Genomic DNA, 25,824 nt, shown 5'->3' with positions numbered 1-25,824 from the left:
AAATGCGGGAAGAAGAAGTGAAGAAGCAGAGAGAAGAAGAAGAGGATAAGAAGAAAGAAGAAGAGGAGAAGAAGAAGAAAGAGGAAGACGAGGAGAAGAAGAAGAAGAAAGACGAAGAAGAGAAGAAGAAGAAAGACGACGAATACGAGAAGAAGAAGAAAGACGACGAGGACAAGAAGAAAAAGGACGATGACGGGGACAAGAAAAATAAGCAGGACAAAGACGACAAGAATAAGAAGGACGATGGCGCCAAGAAGAGCAAGAAACAGGAGGAGAAGAAGGATGGCAACCAAAAGAAGAATAAAAACAAAGTCGAGAAAGGGAAAAAGAAGCAAACCAGTCAACAAGAGGTACAAGATATGCAATAGACATATTATTTTTTTCTTTAAGAGTGGATTCACTCCGTGACAGATGTGTCACGGAGTGTACTTAGTGCGTGACACAGTGTCACGGAGTCGCTGAATTTCGTTATTTTGATTACACTCATGTTGAACTAAATGATTTTGAATGGTCAGGAGGACGAAAGTGACGTCGAAAACACACAAGGTCAACAATCTTGGGGTGATGAAGATTCGCCTCTCAGTCTAGAAGCCCAAATGAATGCAGAGGCTATGGAAGAGTATGAGTTGTTAGGGACACAGGGGGTTCAAGAGGTACCTCCATTAATTTGATGGTTGAACTTAATTCTTGACTTGCTTAGAAGCATATAATTGTTATGGTTGAACTCAACAATAAACTTGAACTCAAATAAGCAGAAAATTGTTATGAAATATTATTTTATGGTTGAACTCAACAATAAACTTGAACTCAAATAAGCATATAATTGTTATGAAATATTATTTTATGGTTGAACTCAACAATAAACTTGAACTCAAATAAGCATATAATTGTTATGAAATATTATTTTATGGTTGAACTCAACAATAAACTTGAACTCTATTTCTCTTGTTGGATAGATATATGACTTGAAGACACCGAATCCCCATATCCTTATTGAAGACTCACCTATCAAGAAACATTTGACCCGGCAACGACGCAGCCCCGATAGGTTTACTCCTTCCAAAAAGGCGTTGCCTTTTTTGAGGTTCACCAATGCTCCGGACGTGCTTCCTGATGAACTGCCGCTGTCGGAGGTAACCAAACAACCGGACCAGGATGACGTTGACGTCATGAAGTTGTGGTTCCAAGTCGGCTTGAAGAGGGGCCACAAGAACATATCTCAGGGCAAACCAAAATATAAGCCGGAGGAAGAATCCATAGCGCCTTCTATGGAACTTGGACAGATGGCTATCAACCAGAAGACCTTCTTCTACAACATGTGGCACGAGGACGGTTGGTTGTCTGATCAGGTATTAATGTGTGTCGGTAATTTTTAAAATATGTCTTGTTTTGCAGCTCACTTCGTGACAGATGTGTCACAGAGTCAATTCACTTCGTGACAGATGTGTCACGGAGTCAATTCACTTCGTGATAGATGTGTCACGGAGTCAATTCACTTCGTGACAGATGTGTCACGGAGTGAATTGACTCCGTGACACATGTGTCACGGAGTGTACTCAGTCCGTGACACATCTGTCACGGAGTGAATCCACTCCGTGACACATCTGTCACGGAGTGAATTAACTCTGTGACAGATGTGTCACGGACTGAGTACACTCCATGACACATGTGTCACGGAGTCAATTCACTCCGTGACACTTGTGTGACGGACTGAGGTATTTAGTGCTTATGTTTATCTTTTGTCGTGCAGCATGTGGACGTCGCGATGTACTACCTCCGGAAGAAGAAAAAGGCGGGTTTGTTACGTCACTCCTTCACCATCATGTCCACGGTCTTCTTTAAGTATCTCCGAGATAGTTACACTCAGTTCAATGCTAGTCAAGATCCGGGTGTATTCTTAAAGAAGAAACTGAAAAAATGTGTCGTCGACCACATTACCGGAGAGTCTGGAGCGGAGCAACTGGTGGACCCATGGGACGGGGTCGATGATGTCTTCATCCCTGTAATAGATGGCGGACACTGGTATCTTCTTGTTGTCAACGTGCGTTCAAGGTGTATAACGGTGTACGACTCCATGAGTTCCACCGGTGGACACCAAACGCTCGTGGACACGGAAGTCAGAAACTTGGCCACCATTTTGCCATATGTTCTGCATGTCGCCGGCGTTCTACTCTCCAATGAAGAAATATTCAAGGTCGTCCACTACGATCAAATGCCACAACAAGACAATGGGTAAATATTTTAATTCTTAATTTTACATTCTTAATGACACATATCAATTAAAGCATGCGTTTTTTGTTCCTTCAGAAATGATTGTGGCATGTTTATGATCAAGACTGCCGAGTTTTTGGCGCACGACCTTCCATTGTCTGATTTGAAACAGGAGGACATGATCATGTATCGACAGAAAATGACCACCGAATTATACCGACACGGAGCGCTAAAACTACACACGCGTGGAAATGTCAATGTTGAGGCAACTTGAAATTATGTGTTTATGATTGTACGCATGTGTTTATAACTTTATATATGTATTCTTAGAACTTCAATTTCGTAGTTTAAAAGTGTATGTATGTGTTTATAACTTTATATATGTATTCTTAGAACTTCAATTTCTTAGTTTAAAAGTGTATGTATTGTTTATAACTTTATATATTTATTCTTAGAACTTCAATTTCTTAGTTTAAAAGTGTATGTATTGTTTATAACTTTATATATGTATTCTTAGAACTTCAATTTCTTAACAATAACATTGTTTCAATACCAATAAAGTTCAAAACATTCAAAATGTAATACATAGCAAAACACCAAGGAAGTTCTAGATATTCAATGATAAAACGTGTCGAATTACAAACCAAACCAATGTCCCATCCCCGGAGCCCTCATTTCCGGTGGAATTGGGTTGCGACACGTAGCTCTATTGTGACCTACACCTCCACAACGGGAACATTTACGAAGCGGGGCATCAGATTCCCCAAGAGAGGGAATCCTTCTCTTCTTAGGTCTACCCGCCGGACGACCTAAGAAGTTAGGCGGATTTACTTTGATCTGCTTGATTTCGTCGGGAAAAGTCCATGACGATTCACTTCCTTGAGGATGAATAACCCATGCATACGTCAATTTCCAATACTCGGTCGTGTAGTACTCTGCACAATAGCTCTCAACTGGTAGGTTGCGTAAGCGACAAGCCGCAATGGCATGGACACATACAAATAGATCAGTTTGAAATTCTCGACACGAGCACGTCTTATCAATCAAGTTCACTGCCCATGGTGTTCCTTCTGTGTCTAAAACCTCGAATTCGTATACTGCAGAAGGCCGGACCTAAAACATAAGCAAAAAAAAGTTTAAACATAACCACTCAGTCCGTGACACATGTGTCACGAAATGACCCGAGTCCGTGACACTTGTGTCACGAAGTGGATTCACTCCGTGACACATGTGTCACGGACTGAAGTCACTCCGTGACACAAGTGTCACGGACTCGGGTCATTTCGTGACAGAATTTAAAAATAAAAAACACACTATAACCTGCATATTTGCCGAGACAGCAAGTTTTTTTAACATTTCGGTATGATATTCCATTGACAACACACTTTGAGTTGATGCCGCCTTTTCTCGTCGTTGGTAGAACCAAACTTGCATTCTCTCCCTCAACCAATCAAGGCACTTCACTATTGGAAATGATCTTGCTTTAACAGTTAACGCATTCAAAGACTCTGCGTTGTTTGAAGTTATGATCGTATACCTTGATGTCTTGAAAAAAACAATGTGCCCACTTCTCATTTCCTACTTCGTTGACAAGGTACGGACGTATCAACGGGTCTTCCTTGTCCAACATGCGCATAAACTTTTGATATTCAAATATAGTATACGCTTTTGCTGCACCGTAGAACTTCCAATTGAATTCCTTGCCAAGTTTTTTGAATTTTGCCTTGACGTTATTCTTCACGTGGTATGCGCAAAAACCATGTTCTGCTCTTGGAAAAACTTTCTTCGCGGCGTTAATGATTCCGGTGTTTCGGTCGGATACGATGACCATGTTATCCCTCTCCCCCAATGCTTCCTTAAGTTTGTTGAAGAAATAAAACCAGGACTTGGAAGTTTCGGACTCACCAATACCATAGGCAAGCGGGAATATTTGCTCATTTGCGTCCATCGCGGAAGCCGTAAACATGCTGCCCTTGTGATAGTTTGTCAAGAAGGTTGCATCAACAATTACAACAGGCCGACAATACTTCCATCCCTCTCTGAACGGAGCCAAAGAAACGAAAAAGTACATGAAATATTTATGACGGTCAGTTTTTAGGTCGATGAGAGAACCTGGATTCTTTTGCTCTAACATGTACTTGTATTTTGCAAGAGAGGCATATGACTCATCATCAGTCCCATACAAGGATTGTATTGCACATTCTTTTGCCCTCCATGCTTTTCTGTATGAAATATTGACTCCAACCTCTGTTCGCATGTAACTCTGAATCTCCTTTGGGGTACAACTATGTACAGTTGGATCAATAAATTTGTGTTTCACCCTCTCTCCAACGAACTCTGCAGTAGCTTGCGGTTGCCCTTTTTGTCTTTCCTCCACAGAACAAGTGTGCTTTGGATCATATCTTGAACCATAAACACATACACACGATCAAAAACAATTTAAAATTAAAAGGGCATACATTTCCTGACATATCTGTCACGAAGTACATCCACTCGTGTCAGGAGTGGATTCACGTCGTGATAGATCTGTCACGGACTTATTCATCTACGAAGAGAAATGAAATTTCAAATAAAATCAGTTTTTAGGTCATGAAATTTTACCTTCTAATTTCAAAACAATCCGTGTTCTTTAGCTTCACTGCCCGGACTGCCCAATCACAATTTTTACCCGCACAAATGACATGAAGTTTGAGCGGAGATGAGTTCTTCGTTTTGAACCGATAATGATTATTGATTGCATCCATCCGCAAATGCTTCAACAACGCCGCTTTGTTTGCATATAATCCTTTTTTTTTACTCTTACCGGAGATAAAATATCCAACACCTCAATATCGTTACTCTCGACACATGTATTTGATTCGGGAGCCGTAACCGAACACCCCCCATTCTCTTGGCTCGATACATTCTCTTTTCTTTGTGATCGAGTTGGCGGCTGTGGTGGAAGAGGAGGCTCTTCCTGGTGTTGAGTCTGTGGTGGAGCCTCTATTGACAAAATAACTGGTGGTGGAGACCTTCTGGGTTGGGGTGTTGCCTGGCTAACAGTATTCATGTCATCCAACCCAACAGTATCATTGTCGAAAGCCTCCGGACTTGGTACGTCCCATTCACGTGCCTCGGATATAGGACTCGGCATGTTTGGAATGATCCTGCTTCGATTGCAACCAAATCCACTCTCGCTTGTGTTTGCTGTTGGAGTGGATCCAACCCGTGGAGAAGACGCGACATCCGCTTTTTTATCCTGAAATGCCTCCGGACTAATCTCAAGTACAAGATTCAACTTCGTCCGGTTCGGTTCGTTCTTCCTCAAGTACAAATAACATCGCAAACTTTCGTCGTCGTCTATGGTTGGCGGTACGAGGCCGTCAGCTTCATGTTTGACGTTGATTGAATGCGTTGCAGGGGTCACGTTCAACCGAGCATACAATGTTTGCATCAAACTTTGGTAATTCAATTTGGTAAGAAGTAAAAGCGTAAGAGTACCACCCTCTTGATATACGCCCGGTTTTACCCATTTCTCGCTATGCTTAGCATATAAACATATTTCCGCCATACCTGTATACGTTCACTCAGTATTAGAAATGAGTATTAAAAGACGGTTATTAACATGGAAAAACATCCAGTTCGTGACACTAGTGTCACGAAGTGAATCCAGTTCGTGACACTAGTGTCACGAAGTGAATCCAGTTCGTGACACTAGTGTCACGAAGTTCAACACGCCTGGTTGTACCCACTTCGTGACACCTGGAAAATTTTAACACTGAAATTCCAAACACCATTTTTGGCGAAGTAAAAACTCAAAAAACCTTTGGAACACATTCAAACTGAACGGAATCACTAAAAATAGCTCTTAGTTGTTAGAAGAACAAGCTTCTTACCCAGATTTGACGCCAGAGAAGACACTCGACCCAGATCTGACGACGGTGGCCGGAGAAGACACTCGACCCAGATCTGACGACGGTGGCCGGAGAAGACTTGGACCCACGCTGAAGAGGGTGAGCGATTGAAGAGTGAGCGTGAATGAGAGAGATGCTTGGAGGGAAATGAAGATCTGAGTCAGCGTGAATGAGGGTTTTTTTTTCAGAGAGCGTGAAAGAGAGAGTGAAGATGAGAGAGAGCGCAAGAAGGAAGATCTGAGGGGAGGGTAATTGAGGAAATTTTTATTTCTCTTTCCTAGTCAAAGTAACATATGTGTCAAAATATTGGTTTTGGGCTAAATATGGTAAGTGACAACAAGATGGTATTATTGCTGTCAAAACCTCAATTTCTAGTTAAATTTTGATATAATTTTCGTCGGCGTTCCCGTTTCCCTTTAGCAATTCCATAGCATAAAATCAAAATTTTGAACTTCTTTTAAATAGTTGTCCAAAATCCTATCAGTATACTCCTTAGAATTAATTCCATTTTTACCCCCTGAACTCGTACCTCGATTTCATTTCACCCCGTGGACTCGGAAATGTTGTATTGATAATCTCTTAACTAATGGCGTTATTACACGTTGCCACTTCTGTCTGATTTTGGACGTTAAATGTCACGTTTTTTGTCACGTGAGATTTAAAATATGTGCAATTACTAATATACCCTCGTTTTATTATTTTTATAATAATAAACTAAAAAAACCTCTTCTTTGAAAAAATGATCTAGTTTGACTGGATATATAAGTCCCTTCTGGCATCGTCGGAGGAGGACTTGTCTCCGGCGATTTTGAGCACGAAGACCGAGTTTTCCTCGCAGGTTACGGTGGTGTGTGGAGAGAAAGGCAAATTGCAGAGATCTTGATTGTAATTTTCCCAGGAATCAAGTTGCAGAGGAAACTCCAAATGCTTCCTTATCTGCTGCAAAACCGCAATCTGAGAGCTTTGCAATTGGTATCTGCGAGGAATCAGTGTCAGTGACTCCAAAGGAATCGCCAACACGAAGCACCGAAAAAGCCTCATTTCCATATACACAGAATCTTTCAATGATGAAAAGCTTGTAAATATTTTTTGTTCTCTCTGAAGAATTTCAGTCAAACCCAGAATTATGTCAAACCCAGAACTAGTTTTTTTTTCTCTCTTTAATATACAGAGAAATAATGTTCGTGGTCGGACAAGCTCTTCGAATTATGTCCCAGATTACATTTCATAAATCCCAGATCCATGAAACCTTTCACCTCTTCGAACTCCAGGTCGGACAAGCTCTTGGTCTGGCTTTTCTTCTTCCTTTCTCTCCTCTCTTTCGCTTCCTCTTTCTCGTAGGCTTTGTTTGGAAAACGCTCTGTTTTTCCGGGCTGGTTTCGAGGCCCGAAATTTCCCTTCCGGAGAGAATTGTGCAGAGCTTTTTGGGCGATGTGTTTGGAGACGAGAACGCAGATTCGAAACTCGGATTCGAATTTGATTGGTCGCTCATTGACCTGTTGTGGTGAATCTGAATCTGAGGCTTTGATGAAGCCTCTGGTTTCGTCGACGTTGTAGGCTGGTCTTGGGTCGCGGAGATCAAGGGCTTACTGTTCTTCGATGAGAATAGATTTTCGTCCAGTATTCGATGCGGCGGCGCCTTTGTCCTCTGGCGACCGGAGCTCGAGCGAGGCTCGGCAGATTCTCTCGGCCTCGTCGAAGTTCAGGGCTTGGACATAGGCCTCGGCGACGTAGCGGTGAGTCTCGCCAAGCCGCGGGTCCGCGTCTCCGAGGGCTTGTCGCTGGATATCGAGCCCGGCCGAGTAGAGCAGCAGCTAGTTCTCGATCTGGCCCATCGCCGCGTACGTGTCGTCCAATTGCATATAGTCGGCGAATTTCGCGAGGGCGTGAGAGACCAATACCAGAAAGAGATCCAACAATGGGAGTTTCTATCGAACGCCTTGTGTGCTATGGAAGAAAATGCGATTCGCCTCAGTACGTCTCCGTCGTCGGCTTCCTCGTTGTCGTTGGACGATTCTCCTTCGTCGCTTCGAGCTATGGAGATGAAACCCTAGAAGCTCTAGTTTTGGGGTTCTATTCAGGGAAAACAAAACTTGCATTTGATGATTTTGTTTCTAATTCAACTCATTTATCTGTTTAATAAATGTCAGTTTTCAACGATGATTTGTTGTTTGATTTTGGGTAGCTGAGGAGGTTGTTGTGAAAAGAGAATAATAGAAATAATTAAATATTTAATAACAATTCTATTAATTAATATATCTGAGAATTTATTTAAACAATAAAAATATTCAGTATATGCAAATGTACACTTATACCCTTTCAGACCAGTTCACGTGTTAAACACGTGACCACTTAACGTCCAAATATTGACGGAAGTGTCAAGTTGTAACACGTGTCTAAGTTCTGAGATGAGTTCTGCAACAATCCCGAGTCCAGGGGGTAAAATGAAATCGAGATACGAGTCCAGGAGGTAAAAACGGAATTAATCCTACTCCTTAACATACGAGCTCTGTATTAGTATTAATTATAATTTTTCAAGTTGCACTGTAAATCATATCGGTCATTTTAGTTTTTAATAGAGATACATAACAAAATTATTCTATCATCGTACAAACAAACATTATTGTTCCAGAAAAAAAAAAAAAAAAAAAAAAAAAAAAAAAAAAAAAGGCAAGCTTGACTGACATGTACATTTGTTTCCGATCTTAGGTTGCAGCAACTTCAACAAAAATAAGCCTTCCGTCAACAATCTGGATTCAAAATAAACAAAAGGACGTTAAATATATATATATATATATATATATATATATATATATATATATATATAGCATCTTGGACAAACAGAAGCAGGGGCTGATATAGGAAAATTTTGTATACTATACATATCAAAAAATACATTATAACTTCATTTTCGTATTCATTTTTTCCAACAGCAAAATTTCCTGGCTCTGCACCACAAAACTCAAAACTGAAACATGAGTGTAAATTAGAGACATAGAGAGAACCAACACAAATTTATAACCCTTAATCCGTGAAAACAAGAAGAAAAAAACAAATTACCCTTCCATTCATGGCCTTCAAAGCCTTTTCAGCTGCGATTGCTGTCTCATACGTGACAAACCCGAAACCTTTCGGTCTTTGAGTTTTATGGTCTAAGACCAACCTAGCTACAAACAAATTAACATGACACAAAAAATTGATTAAGAAAATTCCAAAGTAAAGGGCAAATATTAGACACTAACTAGAGTGTAGAATTTTAAGTACCTTCTAGGACTTCTCCGAAAGGAGAGAACAACTTCTTCAGCTGTTCATTTGTTGTGTACGATGATAATCCTGGTTTTTGAAATTAAAATATAAACAAAATTCAATAATAAATTAAAAAATTATAAGAATATAACAAAAAGACAGTAAACCAATAAAGCAAAGAGAGAATTACTGCTGACGAAAAGCTTGGAGCTGGATCCCAGTAATTTACTCGCCATGTCTGTCTGGACTTCACAAACTACTCAAAATAAGAAAGGAAAAAAAATTGTCAATGCAAGAATTCGGTAACCGAAACTCTCGAGAAAAACAAGCGGCACTGTTGTAATTAAATGATTTGTGTAATATTCGTTGAAAAATTGAAACTATGAATTGGGACTGATATAAGCACTTTGATTGTTGTGTTACAGTAGATACGAAATAAAAAAGCTGTCTAAGAAGCTTGAGTTGTTAAAAAGAAAATAAGAACGAGGGATGCAGAAAAACGATGGTCTATGAGTATCGAAGAGACCACAGAGAAGAAGGCAAATCAAAGAGAAGACAATGTTGAAGAACAAATTAGAGAGAGAGAGAGAGAGAGAGAGAGACAATTGTGGGTCTGTTTCTGGTCTTCTTCTCTCGATGCCTTTGCTTTTAAGTACAAAACAAATTCTTCACACTCACAGCAATCGCTAATTAAATTTTTTTTGTGATTTCAACACATTAGGGTGTGTGACCAAATAATCGCTACATGGTTCTGTTAAGTTATCCAAATATATAGAAATTCGGTAATGAACTTACCTTTATCGATTATGTGCTAAAGAGAATCTTGCTGAATCTCAGATTCTTCAGACACATATGACGAATTTAAACTCTGAAACAACAATGGAGTCGATGCCACTAAAAATAAATCAAGAAGAAAGTGGTTGTAGAAGAACCAAGCCGAGCCAAGCATTCGAAAATAAATCAAAGAAGAAAGTAGGGCATGAGTAAGATTTCGCCGGTGAATTTTTGAAAGCCACGAAATCGTCTCCGGTTCTGATTCGGCAATTACCTAGTTCATCTACGCTGGGATACTGAGACTGAGAGGGATAGAGAGAACAAAAGCACTAGCAGAAAATAAATATATATATATATATATATATATATATATATATTATATATATATATAATAGAGAGAAATACCTCGGACCGGCGAAAAATGAGCAGTAGCCAGTGGGCGGGAGTCAGCTGGCAATGCCAAAAGTTTCTACAATGCAATTTGGGAAATTTCCCCCGCGATAAAGATAGTTTTTATGCAATAATAAGTTTTGCCGAATTAATTCTAACAATGGCTACTTTTACCTAATTTATAAGGGGTGTTTATGGAGATCGCCAAATTAAATATTTCGATCGTCCAAATCAAGTCGCATTCTTTATTATATCACCCTATCAAAATTTGAAAAATTGGGTTTGTTACCAACTCAAACCGCAAACTTTTTTGGTTGATTTGATTTTTGATGGTCGTACGATCAAGCTGAACTGAACGATGAGGTTAATTTTATATTTGTTAAGATAGTGAATATGCTATATGAACTATTATTTATTGAAAGAAGTAGAAATTGCTTCTAATAGCTTATTTTCGCATTTTATTATTAATCATCCAAAACCACTCATTTGATTTGTAAAGTGACATAATTTCCATTATCATTAATTTTATTTCTCTACAATCTAGTATAACATCTTGGCTTGGCGAACTCGATGAGGATGATTTTTCGGCCGAAGTGTGGACGGAGAGGAGTCGATAGTTTCGCTCGAAAATCGCAACATAGATGCTTTGGAAGAGGTGAAGTGCGAAGCGATAGATTTTTTGTTGGCTCGCAATTGAAGCTCGGGCTCTCTAGGGCTTCATGGATCGACTTGTCTTTTTCTAGAGATGAAGCTGCTCAAGACGAAGACCTCATGGGGGCGCGTGGATCGATTGGTGGCTTCCATTGAGTCATCGTCTGTCACGACCCGCGCGCGTCATCAGCTCACCCACGAGCCACAACCGAATAATCCGAATAATGAGACGACTCGCGAGCGTCATCAACTCACTCACGAGCCAAAAAGGCTAACTCTGAAATAGTACGCAAACATAAATATAAACAACGCGAAAACTTTAATATACAATAAGTAAATATATTACTTAATTTAAAATGCGGAAATATTAAACATATGATAATTAAGTATATAACATTTTAGTAGTTATACAAAAACCTCGGGTAATTTTTCGCGTTTTAAGTTTAGCACTTAGAGTCTTATAGAGACTCTTATTTATACACAAGCTCCCGACTTTAAGTGTATATACATGGGATAGTTTGGGGAGCATAGTTTAGACTGAGTTTGACAAAATACTAATATATAGTAATTTGATTCTGAGTGAGTTCCCAGTAGCTCATAGGTCAAGAGATATACGCCCGGTTTCGATCTTCGTTTCCGTTGCTCACATCGTCGCCTTGCCCTTATCTACATTACCAAAGGTCATAAAGCTATGAGTCGATTGACTCAGTAAGCGGGAGTCTAACTTAGGAATAGAAAAGCAACTAATTTCATGTGACGTGAAAACAAACACATAGGAATGCAGAATGCATATGCATATGATTCTAGAGCCTGCCTAACGCGGGGCCTCGCTCTACGCTATCACTTGTCATACCACAAGGTTATACAACATCCCTTGCTACAACCCTTGGAATGACAAGAAGCCAACCTCAGACTTCGAACAGTAGTCATCAATTGCTTAAGTGTTTTAAGACTGTCTTAATTCCACTAGAGGTACCATCTTCGTTTGAACGTCGGCGCTACGTGTCGTCATCACACACCAAATGGGCTCGCCGCGGCGACCTTTCCCATTGCAAGAACAGGGTGCTCTTGGCAGCTCCCGTGGAGTACTCAGCGCCATTAGGACCGTCTTAGTCCTCAACACGAGTCGTTACTCGTGGGTACCACCGACAACATTATTTATTATTTGGGTACTCTAGCATATAGAGTACACAACTAATTACAAACAGGAGAGCGTCTCGGGATAAATCCCGAAAGAATTTTGGTTCCCCTTTCATGCTCGTTAAGTATTTTAATTTGAAGACTCGGAACGTGTTACTCCCGGTACTTGTACCCTCGGCTCGAATCCGAGAGTCCAACATGCTCTCCTGTCACCTCAGATCTAGCCAAACTCTATGCTTAGCAGAGAGATCTAACTACAACAAAGTAGCGACGTGGATGGTTCAAGTTAGTGTTTGAACCTACGGGTAAAACCTGAACTAAGGTTTCGATAAAAATTGGCCGAAGCCTTAATCTTTGGTGTTTATGTATTTTAAGGTTTTACTTACTCATAACTTGTCACAAAATCCACGGCCGAGCACAACGAAACCCAAAAAACATCGTTAACCTTCCGAATCATCCCGACCAAGGATCAAAATATCAGCTTTTTTTTATACCTCGGTAAAATATCATCAATAACTGTTACCGTTTTATATAATATCCATAAAATATCGGTGATATATCGTTATATCCCTATATATCCATGAAAAATCACCAGGCGACGAAGGATTGTTATGTCATATCGCCGATATTAACCGATATATCTCTGGTATGAGTATAAAGTTCGGATATTGTGGAATTTTTTTTTCATTTTTACATCGATTTAACTCTAGTTTTGTTGAAATTTTTTGCATATTTGAGATTAGTACTTGATTATTTTTCAGATCCCCAACTTTTTTTAAAGTTTCGGCGAGTTTTTCAATTTTCCGGCGATCCGCCACCCATTTTGACGGCGGCCGGCGAATTTTCCGACGAGTTCAAAATTTCCAGAATTTTTATTTCAAAGAGGTTAGTGTAGAAATAATGGTATTGTAGAAATTATGATATTCCAACGTGTGAATTGTAATTTATGATTGTGGACGGGAATATGTGATATTGAAATTAGGATAGATAAATTGTTAGTTTAGAAAATGCGAATCAAGACATGTGATTGTGATTGTGATTGGAAAATGAAAGGTGGCGGGATAACTCAAATGAAATACCACTTGAGTGGTAACGATCCCAATAAAAATGCGAGAGCATGCACTAAAGTTCCTCCTGAGGTTCGAACCGAGATCCGAGAATTGCTTGTCATGAACTTTGTAGTATTTGATTTTGTATTTTCATAATTTGGATTCCATGATATATATATTTGGTTATTTAAAATCGATATATCCATCGGTAATCGATATATCATAGATATATCACCGATATCATCGGTAGTCGGTATTGAAATTTTTATAGAATATCCGTCGATACTCGATATATCCGTAAAATCAGAAACTCGGTATGGATATCGGTATCGATATTTTAAACATGGATCCCAACAACAAAACCGTCAAACCATAATAGCACACCATTTCAGCCACAATCCAAAACTTCACAAATCAAAACCGGAATAAAAAACTTCACAATCCAAAACTTTTCCGGCGTTGGTTCTTGGTCGGCATCCTTGGTGAGCGCCCGGCGTTTAAGTCCTCATATTTGCTCATTTAAGTCCTCATATTTTAGCCTAAGCCTCACTTCTGATCCCAAATTTCAATTTTTTTTTTGCAACGGAGTCCTTGATTTTTGTTGCAAATGGGTCTCATCCATTTAAATCCTTATTCAAGTCCACAATTAAATGGATATCGATTTTATAATTTAAACCAAGAATTTTCATGTTCGTTCTCGATTAATTTAAATATATTTAACGTTTCTCGGAAATAATTCTCATTCTTGAAAATTTATTTCTTAAATTAATTTTCGAAATATTTCCTTGAAAAATAATTTATTATTCGAGACGAACTCGATAAACCCTTTATTTATTCCGAGATTTTCTATTACCTTAAAATATTTTAAATTAATTCGATAAACTCTTAGGACCATTATTCACTCGAGACTTTAATTGTAACAACGGAAGCTCGTTTATTAAACTTGAATTTACAAGTCGAGTGATTCAAAAGTTTATCCTTTACATCGTCGGTGTTGAGTTTGCAATTCTCCGGCGGGGAGAGGTTACTTGTTCCTCCATTAAACCTCTGGATAAGTTTCCTGCGTTGAAATGACGAAGAGGAAGAAGAATATATAGAGCAGTTCCTCTGTACTCATATTAGTATACCATTTTACTTATATATATATATATTATATATATATGTGTATATATATATATATATATATATATATATATATACAGGCACGAAGGGACGTGGTAGTGAGGAGGGGCTATAGGCCCCCCTGAAATTATTGAAAAAAAAAATTGAAGTCTCAGTTTATAGCTCAATCAAGTGTAAGCCCATTTACATATTACTTTGATATTTATTAGAAGCCCACGTTTAACTAAAAATAGAATAAATAAAATATTGATATTTTAAAGGTTATCTTCTTCTTCAAGCTTATCTCTGTGTTGGTGTGTGGGTCTTTCGAAGCAGACAAAATTTGTTGTGCGTGCGTTTGTGCCTTTTGTGGGTCACAGGTAATTTTTTTACTTTTTTTTTTAATAAAACTGATTGATAACTATTTTAATCAGTAATTGTTTCAAGATAGTGGAAATTTTTATCATCTCTATCCTTTAGTATCTCTTAAGAGGTTGGATTAAATACATATTATGTAACCTAGTAAATTGTATTTGTCTCGTAACTGACTTAATCCTCCACTGGTCAAGATTTTTTTTTTTTCACGTTGCAATATATCTTTGGGTAAAGGCAGGCACGAAGGGACGTGGTAGTGAGGAGGGGCTATAGCCCCCCCTGAAATTATTGAAAAAAAAAAATTGAAGTCTCAGTTTATAGCCCAATCAAGTGTAAGCCCATTTACATATTACTTTGATATTTATTAGAAGCCCACGTTTAACTAAAAATAGAATAAATAAAATATTGATATTTTAAAGGTTATCTTCTTCTTCAAGCTTATCTCTGTGTTGGTGTGTGGGTCTTTCGAAGCAGACAAAATTTGTTGTGCGTGCGTTTGTGCCTTTTGTGGGTCACAGGTAATTTTTTTACTTTTTTTTTTAATAAAACTGATTGATAACTATTTTAATCAGTAATTGTTTCAAGATAGTGGAAATTTTTATCATCTCTATCCTTTAGTATCTCTTAAGAGGTTGGATTAAATACATATTATGTAACCTAGTAAATTGTATTTGTCTCGTAACTGACTTAATCCTCCACTGGTCAAGATTTTTTTTTTTCACGTTGCAATATATCTTTGGGTAAAGGGTATTTTGTCCTGATTGCCTATGATTTGTAATTTGTGGCATAAATCAAAAAGGGAAGTGGAAATTTGGTGGATTTTGTATGCCATTCTCTCTGGATCCATAATCCAATATCAATAGCTAATTATATCATGATTGTATTATACACAATGACCTCCGTATTTAGAAAAACAAAGTGTAATAACTATCTTCAATGTCTTCTACAGATTATGATGGAAAGATATTACAAACGAAAGATAAATGATTCTGTACCACACAGACAGATTGAAAATCCTAGTAAATCATGTAAGGTCAATTTCAATCGCTCTGAACTTCCTAGTGATCCTGGATTGAGAGCTCCGATTTTAGAGTATAGTCCTAACATCCGAGACGAAGTTCGACGAGCTTATATGCAAAGAGGTCCTTGTCAGCCTCAAGATCATACGTTTCCATTAACACTCGTCGGGAGTCAATCAAGAAGATTTGTTGTTGATTGGTTTGCAGAATACTCTACTTGGTTAGAATATAGTATAGCTAAAGATGCTGCATTTTGTCTATGTTGTTATCTTTTCAAACCCGATAACGGAGAACAAGGAGGCGGTGATTCTTTTGTCGGTACGGGGTTTACGAATTTCAAAAAGAAAGATAAACTCCGGAAGCATGTTGGAGGTCCTTCAAGTGCCCACAACCAAGCTTGGAAGAAATGTGAAGATTTGATGAATCAAGAACAACATATTCGAACAATTTTGGTTAAACAATCGGAACAAGCTCGTAAAGAGTATCGGAGTCGCTTGACTGCATCAACTGATTGTGTCCGCTTTCTTCTAAGGCAAGGACTTGCCTTTCGTGGAGATGACGAGTCTGAAAGTTCAAGAAATCGAGGTAATTTTCTTGAGCTTTTAAAGTTTTTATCCGATCACAACGATGATATCAAAGCCGTCACTTTAGAGAATGCTCCTGAAAATTTGAAGTTGACATCATCTGACATTCAAAAAGATATTGTGCGAGCGGCCGCGGAAGAGACTCTAAATGTCGTCATTGAAGATATGCGCAGCGCATTATTCTCTATTTTAGTTGATGAGTCGCGGGATATTTCAATGAAAGAACAAATGGCGATCGTTTTCCGCTATGTTGACAAGAGTGGAAGAGTGATAGAGCGCTTTATAGGCATTGAACATGTTGGCGACACTACATCTGCTTCGTTGAAGGATGTTATTGATAAGGTGTTTTCAAAATATGGATTGAGTCTATCTAGCTTGCGAGGACAAGGATACGATGGAGCAAGTAATATGCGTGGCGAATTAAATGGTCTCAAAACACTTATTTTGAAAGAAAACTCATGTGCTTATTATGTTCACTGCTTCGCTCATCAACTCCAATTGGCACTTGTCGCGGTTGCTAAGAAGCACATTCAAGTTGAATCACTCTTTTCTTTGGTCAGTGGTGTGGTAAATGTCGTTGGTGCTTCCTCGAAACGTTGTGATATTCTTCGACAGAAACAAGAGGCTATAACTATTGAAGCTTTGAAGAATAGTGCTTTATTAAGTGGGCAAGGGCTAAATCAAGAGACTACCATCAAGCGTGCAGGTGATACTCGGTGGGGTTCACATTATGAGAGTTTACTAAGCATTATTGGCATGTTCTCGTCTATTATTGATGTTCTTGAATTAATTGTTGATGATGGAACAAACTCGGGACAAAGAGCTGAAGCGAATAATTTATTAGAGTTTATGATGTCCTTTGATTTCGTGTTTAGCCTTCATTTGATGAGAGCTTTGTTGGCAGTGACAAATGAATTATCGAAAGCGCTTCAAAGAAAGGATCAAGACATCGTAAATGCCATGAATTTGGTGAAACTTTGTAAGGAACGGATGCAGAAGATGAGAGATGCTGGGTGGGACTCATTTCTTGTTCAAGTCTCTACATTTTGTGAAAAACATGGTATAGATGTTCCAGTTATGACGGATACTTATGTACATCGAGGAAGATCACGCCGTAAAGCTCCAAGAATTACAAACTTGCACTATTTTCGAGTGGAATTGTTTTATAGCGTCATCGACATGCAACTACAAGAGCTAAATGACCGATTTAACGAGGTAAACACCGATTTGCTTCTATGTGTGTCTTGTTTGTGTCCAAAAGACTCATTCTTTGCTTTCAACAAGCAAATGTTGATTCGGTTGGCTCGATACTACCCGAAAGATTTTTCAGAAATTGAGCTTATGGTACTTGATGATCAACTTGAAACTTATATCATGGATATGCGAAGCAGCGAACAATTCACGAGGGTTGAATGTATCGGGGAGCTTTCGATGAAAATGGTTGAAACAAGAAGACAAAATGTATATCCTTTAGTTTATCGGCTTGTTACATTGTCATTAATTTTACCGGTTGCTACAGCTACGGTGGAACGAGTGTTTTCAGCTATGAAAATTGTGAAGAATCGGTTACGGAATCGAATGGGAGACCAATGGATGAATGATAGCCTACTTGTATACATTGAGAAGGATATATTTGATAAGCTTGACAACGAGGTCATTCTTCAAAGATTTCAAAAAATGAAAACTCGGCGAGGCCAATTATAATGGAATTTGTTTTTTTATCTTTAAATAGCAATTAGATTTTTGTACGAACAATTGAAAATATTATTTTACTATATCATATATCGATTAGCCCCCCCTAGAAGAAATTTCTGGCTTCGTCCCTGTATATATATATATATCAGCACAATTTTACTATAATGAAGTCGAATATGTTTGTCGCGTCTACAAACAGATGCAAAAAGTAGTTTGTTCACTTTTAGCCATGAACCAATAGCCGCATTTGAAGTTGTGCATGTTCTGAAAACATACGCGACTTTATGACCTTTAGACGCGGTTTTTTTATCCTAGTAGCTACTCTCGACTCATCATCCATGAAAATTTATATACTTCATACCATTGTAAATATAGATTGTCATATAACTTGTACTACACAACCCACGCTCATTCTTAAGTTTTGGCCTTCTCCAATATGATTACGTTTTGAGCACTTGTTTAACATTTTTTTAGTTTTTCACCTATTTGTTAACAATTTATAGTTAGATTTCCAGAGAAAAAAAAAATATGGCTGTGATCGTCAAAAAAAAAATCCAATATTTTTGAAGTTTTATAATATATTTTTGAAGTTTAGCTAAAGTAACCTTTTATTTTCTCTTTATTTTATACTAATTCCTTCGCCATGTTGCACTAGCGCAATATGTAGCTGGAGAACACTTTGGGGTGGGCACTCATCTGAACAAGTAGCGAATAATTATAGAAACTTCAGAGGAAATACACCAGAAAAAATCAAATTTTTTAATCGACATTTTCCTTATCGTACGGTAAGTTATATTCTAACGCTGATACTAGAATAATCTATTCAAGAGGAAGTATAAAATAGATCCGAGAATAAATTATAACCCCGAACGTACAGCTCCAATGCAAATTGTAAAATTATTAACGATACTTTCAATCGGATACATTTAACACATCGGTATGCACTTATTCAACATAATGGGAATAGACCAAAAAATAAATAATTTAATTATTTTCTGTTCTGTCCGACTCTGCAAGCACAATGCATACAAATTGGTACTCGAGGGCAAGCTTTATTAACACATAAAGTTGTCATTTATTTACACAGAAAAGTCCTTGGAAAAACGCTTGGTTCGGTCACTAAAAGTTCGGTAGTATAGCTTCTATGTATTAGTGTCACCTGGTCGTCTCCATAATAACATAAAAAAAAAAAACCTGCAAAAGACGTCTTAAAGCTGGATTATTACTATATAAATATAATAATGGTGTCGTATTTATACATCACAGTCAGTATAATAGAGAACTCACATTATAACAGATGCGGACACAGCTCTCCGGTTTGTCATCAGTCCTTCGGGTAGGTTCTGATCAAGAGCGCTCGTAATTGGCGCACGAAAAAAAAAAAATTACCGTTTTTTTCACTAACATAAGAAGAAGGAGACCAACCAAGGAGACAAGTGTTAAACATTATTTAGCCTTTCCATATACTCTTTAAAAAAAAAAAAAAAAAAAAAAAAAAAGGTACGATAAGTGATATTAAACTCCAAGCGGAGACTCTTAAGACTCATTTGAGGTTCATTGCAGCGGCCATATTTCTAAGCTTCTGAGAGATTTCCGAGAACGACGGCCTCTGGGCTGGCTCGGAGGCCCAACTGCTTTCCATCAAAGACTTCCATTCGGGATCGCACCATGTTGGAATTTGTGGCCGCAATGTGTTATTCACAATTCCTCCTGCAAATACATGCGAGGACAGAAGAAAAAGAGGATGACATGGCGGTCCACAACCCGGAGCAGTACTAAAGTTTTAGAACTCCGAAATCAAGTTTAAAAAGCAACAAAATTCAGCAAAAAACAATCATAAGAACTTGAAGGAGGGAAAACTGCCAAAAAGCAGCACAAATTAGTACAGGCAAGAAATATCCCTCGTCGATGGGATACTAAATGAAACAAATAACATTGAAATAGAAGATTCAAAATTATTAGCAGAGTGATAAAGAGAACAAGTATTAAAGAAGTTATTATAGCTTCCAGCACTTACCAATAATGGATGCACAATGCAATTCCGCGTACGGTTCTTCACCGGTGAGCAATTCCCACATCACTATGCCAAACGAGTAAACATCAATCTGCATAATTGAGAACAACGCTCAGATTAATCTAGGGAAGAAAAAACAAGCAATAGTAACGTTAATATGCTTTGGAAACTCCGATATTCTCAATTACCTTTTCTGTAACCATGTTGCTTTTCCCACTAAGAAGCTCAGGTGCCATCCAGGGAAGGGTTCCCCGAACACCCCCCGATACCAAAGTGTGTTGTTTGACTTTTGACAAGCCCAAGTCTCCAATCTAAAGAAGAAGAACAAATGAAGAGCATAAAGCATCTGGTGACAGAGGATTTTCTCACAACGTTCCCGTCATTACGAGGAACCAAATGAATAATCAACGTGCTTTCAATTAATTAAAAATCACGAATGTCAGAACCATTCTCACGCTTAAAAAAATTTCCAATTTAAACAGCGTAAAACATTAAGAACATATTATTTTGATTTCTTAGCTCCTGGACAAACATTTTATACGTGAATGAAAACAGAATTTTATATGAATCTGTAATCGCCACCTGGGCTGTTCAAATATAGCATACCTTGCACACAGGCCGCTGAGGATCTCTCATGTTCACAAGAAGATTTTCACATTTCAAATCAAAATGCACAATGTTCTTCCCATGCAAATACTCCATCCCAAATGCAGCATCCATAGCTATAATCAATCTTTTGCGGCGGTCAATCGTTCTGTCCTATCACAAAACTGCACGATCAGAATTTTCTAGTGCGACAATAGTCTAAACACAAATCACCTTCGATTATAATGTAAATACTCTAGTTTGACAACCTGTCCTTTTTCTGTAAAAATTGCTTCAGCGACCCATTGACCATGAACTCCGTTACAGTTGCCAAAGAGCCATCAGGACCATCACGCACAATTCCATAGAAAGAAACAACATTTGGATGATGTAGTGAGCTTAATATCAAGGCCTCCTTCCAGAAGTCTGCTATCTGCATTGGCATTAAGATTAAATTAATTCTCACAGTGGAAAAATGGTCACAATACTGAAAAGGAAAAAATAAATTGTTCCTCAAAATTTTAGTTGAGCGTAAATTAATAATCAAACCCTATAAGAAGAAAAATATTTATGTCATATATCAAAAGTACCAGACGCTCTCTTTCAGAAGGTCGTCCGGCAAAACAGCTGGCTTTTATTCTCTTAATAGCAACATCAGAACCCCGCCACTTCCCGTGATAAACAGAACCATATGTTCCGGAACCTAACTCCCGGATCTCCTCAAGATCATCATTTCTAATAGTCTGAGATAATACATTACAGGCATTAGACAATACCCACATACAATAGGGAGCTAATAAGCCCAAAAACAAAACAAAAATAGAAGTCGGATGCTACAAACCTGCAATCCCTTGTCAAATGCTTCTGTTTCCGCTTTTGTGCGCTCAATTCCGGGGGGATTCATATTGTCACTATCAGAATCCAATTCCGTATCCACATGAGCAGTCTGTATAACAGAGGATTGGTTCAGTATCATTTACAGCAGCAACAAGAGATTATATAGTCAACTTCAAAACAAAACAAAAAAATTAGTCAAAACTCAAAACACATCAATAAATGGAAAGAAAGAAAAAAAAATTACTCCTCACCGGGGATTCTAATCCGTGTACCACTTCTTGGGCCCTTGAACCATTTTTCTCTGTATCCGTGCCCTCTTCAACTTTTACTATCATGTCATTCGCTCCATCCAGTGCCGCTTTCTTCGCAGAGGCGATCATCTCGGGTAAGAAACTCAGCTTTTCAACAAAATCTGGATCTTCAGGTGCGGAGTAATCCAGTTCAGTTCGCTTCACAACATCAGAATACTCATCTGAAGGCTTAATGCAACTTGAATCTATTGGCTCAGAAGATATAATACTGCTACCATTGTTATCGCCAACTGCTTTGACCTCTGAAGATAAAACAACGTGGCAGTCAATTTTTCCTGCTTCGTATGCCTCCTTTTCTTCTTCAGTCATGATTTTCTCATCAAACCTCGAAGCTTCTTTAGCAGATTCCGCACCACTGGCAAGTTTCACCATATCAGGTGACACTTGTAAGGGATCTGGGGAATATGGTTGATGGTCGTTAACAAATGTGGTAGAGTTTACTCTTGAAGCGTGACCAGATGCATATTCGGGCAGCACTCTTGAAGATTCAACCCGGGGAATTTGATTATCCATCCCAACACAAAGCCTGGGACTTCCATCCCATTGACTCCGCGGTAAACCATGATTAAATTTTCCACTACCTTGTGTCAACGAATTACATGCGTCATAAGATTGACCAGCGTGTGGGGAGTTCTGGACATTTCTCCACAAAGGATGTCCAGCGACATGTCCATGGGTTGGATAAAGATTATCTCCAACGAGCGGAAAAGGAAGATTTCCATATCGAACACCACTTTCTTCTGAAGGACGAATGCGGATATGTGGAGGACCAACCACTGATTGGTCGTGAAAGATGTCGTTTCCCATTTCATATCCTGCTCGGTGATGAAGATAGTTGGATGACATGTGACGGCCATCTACCACGCTTCCATGACCGTGAGGCAAGTTCACGGCAACACCATCTACGGGATAGTGGTCGTTTGCCCTCAAAGATCCCGACACGTTTGCTCTAGTCTCGTCGGCCCGAGCATTCATCTGCTGCTGTTGCTGCAAAACCCACCCTCTTTCATGGCCGAGAGCTTCATTGTACAAAGACCGGTGATCACTACTCTGCTCGTTCGGGTTCGGGTAAAACCCATGATGCAACTTTCCATCAGCATTCACCAGAAAAGATTCCCTGCTCGGCGGGCAATCGACGCACGGGTTCGGAGCTGGATGAAGCCCGTTCGTACCAGCGCCCGGGTGGTCAAAGTTCCTATGGAAAGCCATACGACAATGCTCGCAGATGCTTCCTTCGCCGCCATTGTGCCCGTGATACAGGTTTCCGGGGAAACCCGACTTGTCGCCGGCTATGACCGCGGTTTGCTGCATCCAAGCAGCGACACTCTCCGAATACTGAGCTTGGGGCTCCATCGGAGGCTGCTGCCGAGAATAGTCTTCGGGCACGAACCGATCAGCGGGTAATTCCCCGAAAGGCACATGAAAACGAGCGGACGACGGAGAAGAAGGAAAGTCGTGCCCGTGGTGCCTAGGGGAATAGTACGCAGGACTCCACGGAGCCTCCATCACCGGAAGGTGCTGCCCCGACCCCACGCGGGGGATCGAAAGCCGGCGGAGATTGTACTGCGGCTCGTAATTCCTCTGCCCGCCGCCCTCGAGGCTCAGCGAGTTGAAGTAGTGCTCCGCCGCGGCATGAAGGTCGTCGCTCATCGCCGGCGACTCGGGCTGAAACTGCCTCGGCCTGAAATCGGGGCCGTCGCTCAGGTTGTTCAGCGCGTCGACGTACCTCCTCTCCGTCTCCCTCTCGTCCCCGTCGTAGTGCGACGAGGCGTCGCTCTCGGGCAGCGAGAACAGGAAGATCCTGAGCCTCGTGAACCCGTCCCCGGAGGACCCGAGCTTGTCGTACTCCTCCATCATGTTGACCACGTCCTCGTCGTTCACCACCGAGACGAGGGCGTCGAGGTCCTCCTCGGGCTGCTGGTACTTGAGCACCGCCGCGCCGTCGTAAAGCTCCCTCATTTTCGCCATCAGCTCTTCGAATCCGATGTCCCGCGGAACGCTGACGATCCTCGTGTCGCCTCCGACGTAGCGGAGCTTCCCGTCCTGGGGACGGGGCAAAATGCTGCCGGAGAAGCTGCATAGGAACTTCACGCGGGGCGTCTCGTCGGCCGAAACGGGGCTAGCTCCGGCGAGAGGCGAATTCGAGGCGCTCGAATTATTCCCGTCCATCAAGAACACGGATCCGTGACGGCGTTGCTGATCAATCGAGCTATCAGCAATACCTTTGTTACACATGAGTATCATCCAAACCCTAACAAGCCAAAATCATCACCAGACGTTTCACAACCCCCGAGAAATCCAGCGAAAATCAATCACAAAGACACGCGGTTTATGAACTCTCGCACCAATCAATAAATCAATCTAAACACCACAAAGGAACTCCGAATTCAGAGCCATAAAAATAATCCGACACTGATATTCCAAAAACCGCCAAGTATCGGATGAGATTGAAATACCTGGAAAGAGGAAATCGACAAAGGACTTCGATAGAATCTCCAGAGAGATAAAAGGCTTGAATTTCGAACGAACAAAGAAGAAGATATGAATACGAAATGAGAGTCTCTGTAATTTTATTTTAGAGAACCGCCATATATGAGGGTGGCGTTTTTTGTTCCTTTCTCTCTTCTCTCTCGCAGATTCTATTTCCAAGTTTGATGGTGATTTTACTTATTTATTTATTTATTTATATATGTGTGCCCTAATTAATCTGTCACAACTGTGATTGTGATTGTGATTGTGATCGTGATTGTAAATTGTTACTTGTATTTATGTTCTCTCATCTTTTTTTTTTGTCATTTATTTTTTCCTCGACGATTCTATGATGATGGGCTCTTTCCTGGTCGCCAGGTACAGAGACACGTGGCAGCATATGTGCTCGTACTTGTTGTTCTCTGAGCATCTTATTTATCTCTTTCCTTTTGGTTCCTGGGGATATGCTCTTTTCAGTTTTGTATCTCCCTTGTTTCTCTCTCGCACGTGACATGCACGAGCTTCCTCTAACGACTTTTTTGTCTTTACAAAAGTAATAATAAGATATGGGTAATCTCATTATTAACCGGGATAAAAAATCCTAAATATATTTACTATTTTAATGAAATGTTCTTTTATACATAATTTTTACTCTCCATCCCTCTTATTTACCATCACTTGCACTCCATTGCAGAGCACCGTTTGCATAAATCAATTTCTCCGAATTGATTCGTATAAAAAAAATTAAATATAATTAAATTTTCATGTTAATTTTTAGAGAGAAATGATATATTATTGTTGGATTTAATGTTTTGTTGTTAAAATTTATGGTATTTCGAGTCGGATTTGTATCTAGAGTTTGATGTTAGAAATCTATGTTTTGATTAGTGTTCTCTAACAAGCGGTGAGGTGAAATGCGATAATTTGCTATCAGATTTCTCGTCTACCGCAACCGACCACATGTGGCCGTATTAATTCTTGACAAATGTTTTGCCAATGTTTTCAAAATTTGTGAAAACAATGTTAAATTTTAGTTATTTCATCATAGAACATTTCAAACTATGCAATAAAACTTGATGTAAAAAATTAAAAACTTACTCATCACAATTTCGATCTTTTCCATCCAAAGTCACTTGAAAAATTATGTCGAGAGTGGCCTTAAAGTTCGTTGAAGAGGCGACAATACCAGTAGAGAAATCCAGATGAAGCAGCGGTTGAATAAATATGTGAGACATTTATTTGACGTTTTTTCTTGCTCGTGTGTGTGTGTGTGTGTGTGTGTGTCAAGGTTTTTTTTTAGTAAAAAGGAGCGTATTTTTCGTATGTACAATACAACATACAGCACATACGTGTTGAATTATGTGTAGTTACATATGGACACCTAGGCTGTGAAAAAAAGATTCGAAGAATTGATAGCTAAGACTAAACCGAGTCTAAATAAATTGAATCGAATATTTGGTGTCTTCTCAATAATTAAAAA

General features: G+C 39.3%; 6 protein-coding genes and 1 long non-coding RNA gene across 10 annotated transcripts; 3 read left to right on the top strand and 4 right to left on the bottom strand.

Moving 5' to 3' along the window:
* The first annotated feature begins 316 nt into the window (after positions 1-316).
* LOC149394966 (uncharacterized) lies at positions 317-1,043 on the top strand. The gene is made up of 3 exons (XR_016297274.1): positions 317-350; positions 516-653; positions 957-1,043. It is a non-coding gene; the product is annotated as an uncharacterized LOC149394966 (long non-coding RNA).
* A 222-nt stretch (positions 1,044-1,265) lies between these two features.
* LOC149394965 (uncharacterized) lies at positions 1,266-2,505 on the top strand. Its single transcript, XM_089615583.1, has 3 exons — positions 1,266-1,349; positions 1,751-2,232; positions 2,308-2,505. The coding sequence occupies exons 1-3, from the start codon at positions 1,269-1,271 to the stop codon at positions 2,483-2,485; spliced, it is 741 nt and encodes a 246-aa protein (XP_089471709.1). The 5' UTR covers positions 1,266-1,268; the 3' UTR covers positions 2,486-2,505.
* Positions 2,506-2,847: 342 nt separating this feature from the next.
* Positions 2,848-3,537, bottom strand: LOC149394964 (uncharacterized). The gene is made up of 2 exons (XM_089614167.1): positions 3,532-3,537; positions 2,848-3,324 (listed from the first exon to the last, which is right to left on the bottom strand). Exons 1-2 carry the CDS (start codon positions 3,535-3,537, stop codon positions 2,848-2,850), a joined length of 483 nt encoding a protein of 160 aa, XP_089470293.1.
* LOC149394963 (uncharacterized) lies at positions 3,138-4,849 on the bottom strand. The gene is made up of 3 exons (XM_089615582.1): positions 4,813-4,849; positions 3,532-4,613; positions 3,138-3,324 (listed from the first exon to the last, which is right to left on the bottom strand). The coding sequence occupies exon 2, from the start codon at positions 4,466-4,468 to the stop codon at positions 3,695-3,697; it is 774 nt and encodes a 257-aa protein (XP_089471708.1). The 5' UTR covers positions 4,469-4,613; positions 4,813-4,849; the 3' UTR covers positions 3,138-3,324; positions 3,532-3,694.
* Positions 4,850-8,608: 3,759 nt separating this feature from the next.
* LOC149394962 (small RNA-binding protein 11, chloroplastic-like) lies at positions 8,609-10,608 on the bottom strand. 2 transcript variants are annotated; one of them, XM_089615493.1, is made up of 6 exons: positions 10,530-10,608; positions 10,146-10,218; positions 9,541-9,606; positions 9,369-9,437; positions 9,165-9,271; positions 8,609-8,854 (listed from the first exon to the last, which is right to left on the bottom strand). In XM_089615493.1, exons 3-6 carry the CDS (start codon positions 9,584-9,586, stop codon positions 8,810-8,812), a joined length of 267 nt encoding a protein of 88 aa, XP_089471619.1. In that variant the 5' UTR covers positions 9,587-9,606; positions 10,146-10,218; positions 10,530-10,608; the 3' UTR covers positions 8,609-8,809. The 2 variants fall into 2 exon arrangements, with proteins under 2 accessions (XP_089471619.1, XP_089471618.1); XM_089615492.1 differs by having other exon boundaries at positions 10,146-10,244; positions 10,530-10,577.
* A 5,276-nt stretch (positions 10,609-15,884) lies between these two features.
* On the top strand, positions 15,885-18,137 carry LOC149394961 (uncharacterized). The gene has a single exon (XM_089615973.1). It carries the CDS (start codon positions 15,963-15,965, stop codon positions 18,135-18,137), a length of 2,175 nt encoding a protein of 724 aa, XP_089472099.1. The 5' UTR covers positions 15,885-15,962.
* Positions 18,138-19,000: 863 nt separating this feature from the next.
* Positions 19,001-24,697, bottom strand: LOC149394960 (kinase superfamily with octicosapeptide/Phox/Bem1p domain-containing protein). Of its 3 annotated transcripts, none has more exons than XM_089614985.1 (10): positions 24,332-24,688; positions 21,816-24,236; positions 21,569-21,673; positions 21,318-21,470; positions 20,997-21,160; positions 20,749-20,896; positions 20,331-20,453; positions 20,146-20,233; positions 19,416-19,838; positions 19,001-19,322 (listed from the first exon to the last, which is right to left on the bottom strand). In XM_089614985.1, the coding sequence occupies exons 2-9, from the start codon at positions 24,117-24,119 to the stop codon at positions 19,672-19,674; spliced, it is 3,252 nt and encodes a 1,083-aa protein (XP_089471111.1). In that variant the 5' UTR covers positions 24,120-24,236; positions 24,332-24,688; the 3' UTR covers positions 19,001-19,322; positions 19,416-19,671. The 3 variants fall into 3 exon arrangements, with proteins under 3 accessions (XP_089471111.1, XP_089471112.1, XP_089471113.1); XM_089614986.1 differs by having other exon boundaries at positions 21,816-24,126; XM_089614987.1 differs by lacking the exons at positions 19,001-19,322; positions 19,416-19,838; positions 20,146-20,233 and having other exon boundaries at positions 20,749-20,901; positions 21,816-24,697.
* Between the last annotated feature and the right edge of the window lie 1,127 nt (positions 24,698-25,824).

The sequence above is a fragment of the Urtica dioica genome, chromosome 5 (genome assembly GCF_054948205.1).
Source record: "Urtica dioica subsp. dioica isolate 48M chromosome 5, U.dioica_male_clone48M_v1_H2, whole genome shotgun sequence".
Taxonomy (NCBI): Eukaryota; Viridiplantae; Streptophyta; class Magnoliopsida; order Rosales; family Urticaceae; genus Urtica; species Urtica dioica.
This window is presented reverse-complemented; position numbering and strand designations above follow the sequence as displayed.

Coding starts and splice junctions, on each gene's coding strand:
- LOC149394965 (XM_089615583.1), top strand. CDS start 1,269: ATGGAACTTGGACAGATGGCTATCAACCAGAAGACCTTCTTCTACAAC. Junction 1,350..1,750: donor ACGGTTGGTTGTCTGATCAG/GTATTAATGTGT, acceptor TTTGTCGTGCAG/CATGTGGACGTCGCGATGTA. Junction 2,233..2,307: donor ATGCCACAACAAGACAATGG/GTAAATATTTTA, acceptor TTGTTCCTTCAG/AAATGATTGTGGCATGTTTA.
- LOC149394963 (XM_089615582.1), bottom strand. CDS start 4,468: ATGCGAACAGAGGTTGGAGTCAATATTTCATACAGAAAAGCATGGAGG.
- LOC149394962 (XM_089615493.1), bottom strand. CDS start 9,586: ATGGCGAGTAAATTACTGGGATCCAGCTCCAAGCTTTTCGTCAGCA. Junction 9,438..9,540: donor CTCCAAGCTTTTCGTCAGCA/GTAATTCTCTCT, acceptor TTCAAAAACCAG/GATTATCATCGTACACAACA. Junction 8,855..9,164: donor TGAAGGCCATGAATGGAAGG/GTAATTTGTTTT, acceptor TTTTGAATCCAG/ATTGTTGACGGAAGGCTTAT.
- LOC149394961 (XM_089615973.1), top strand. CDS start 15,963: ATGCAAAGAGGTCCTTGTCAGCCTCAAGATCATACGTTTCCATTAACA.
- LOC149394960 (XM_089614985.1), bottom strand. CDS start 24,119: ATGATACTCATGTGTAACAAAGGTATTGCTGATAGCTCGATTGATCAG. Junction 21,161..21,317: donor CTTCTGAAAGAGAGCGTCTG/GTACTTTTGATA, acceptor ATGCCAATGCAG/ATAGCAGACTTCTGGAAGGA. Junction 20,234..20,330: donor GCAACATGGTTACAGAAAAG/GTAATTGAGAAT, acceptor TCAATTATGCAG/ATTGATGTTTACTCGTTTGG.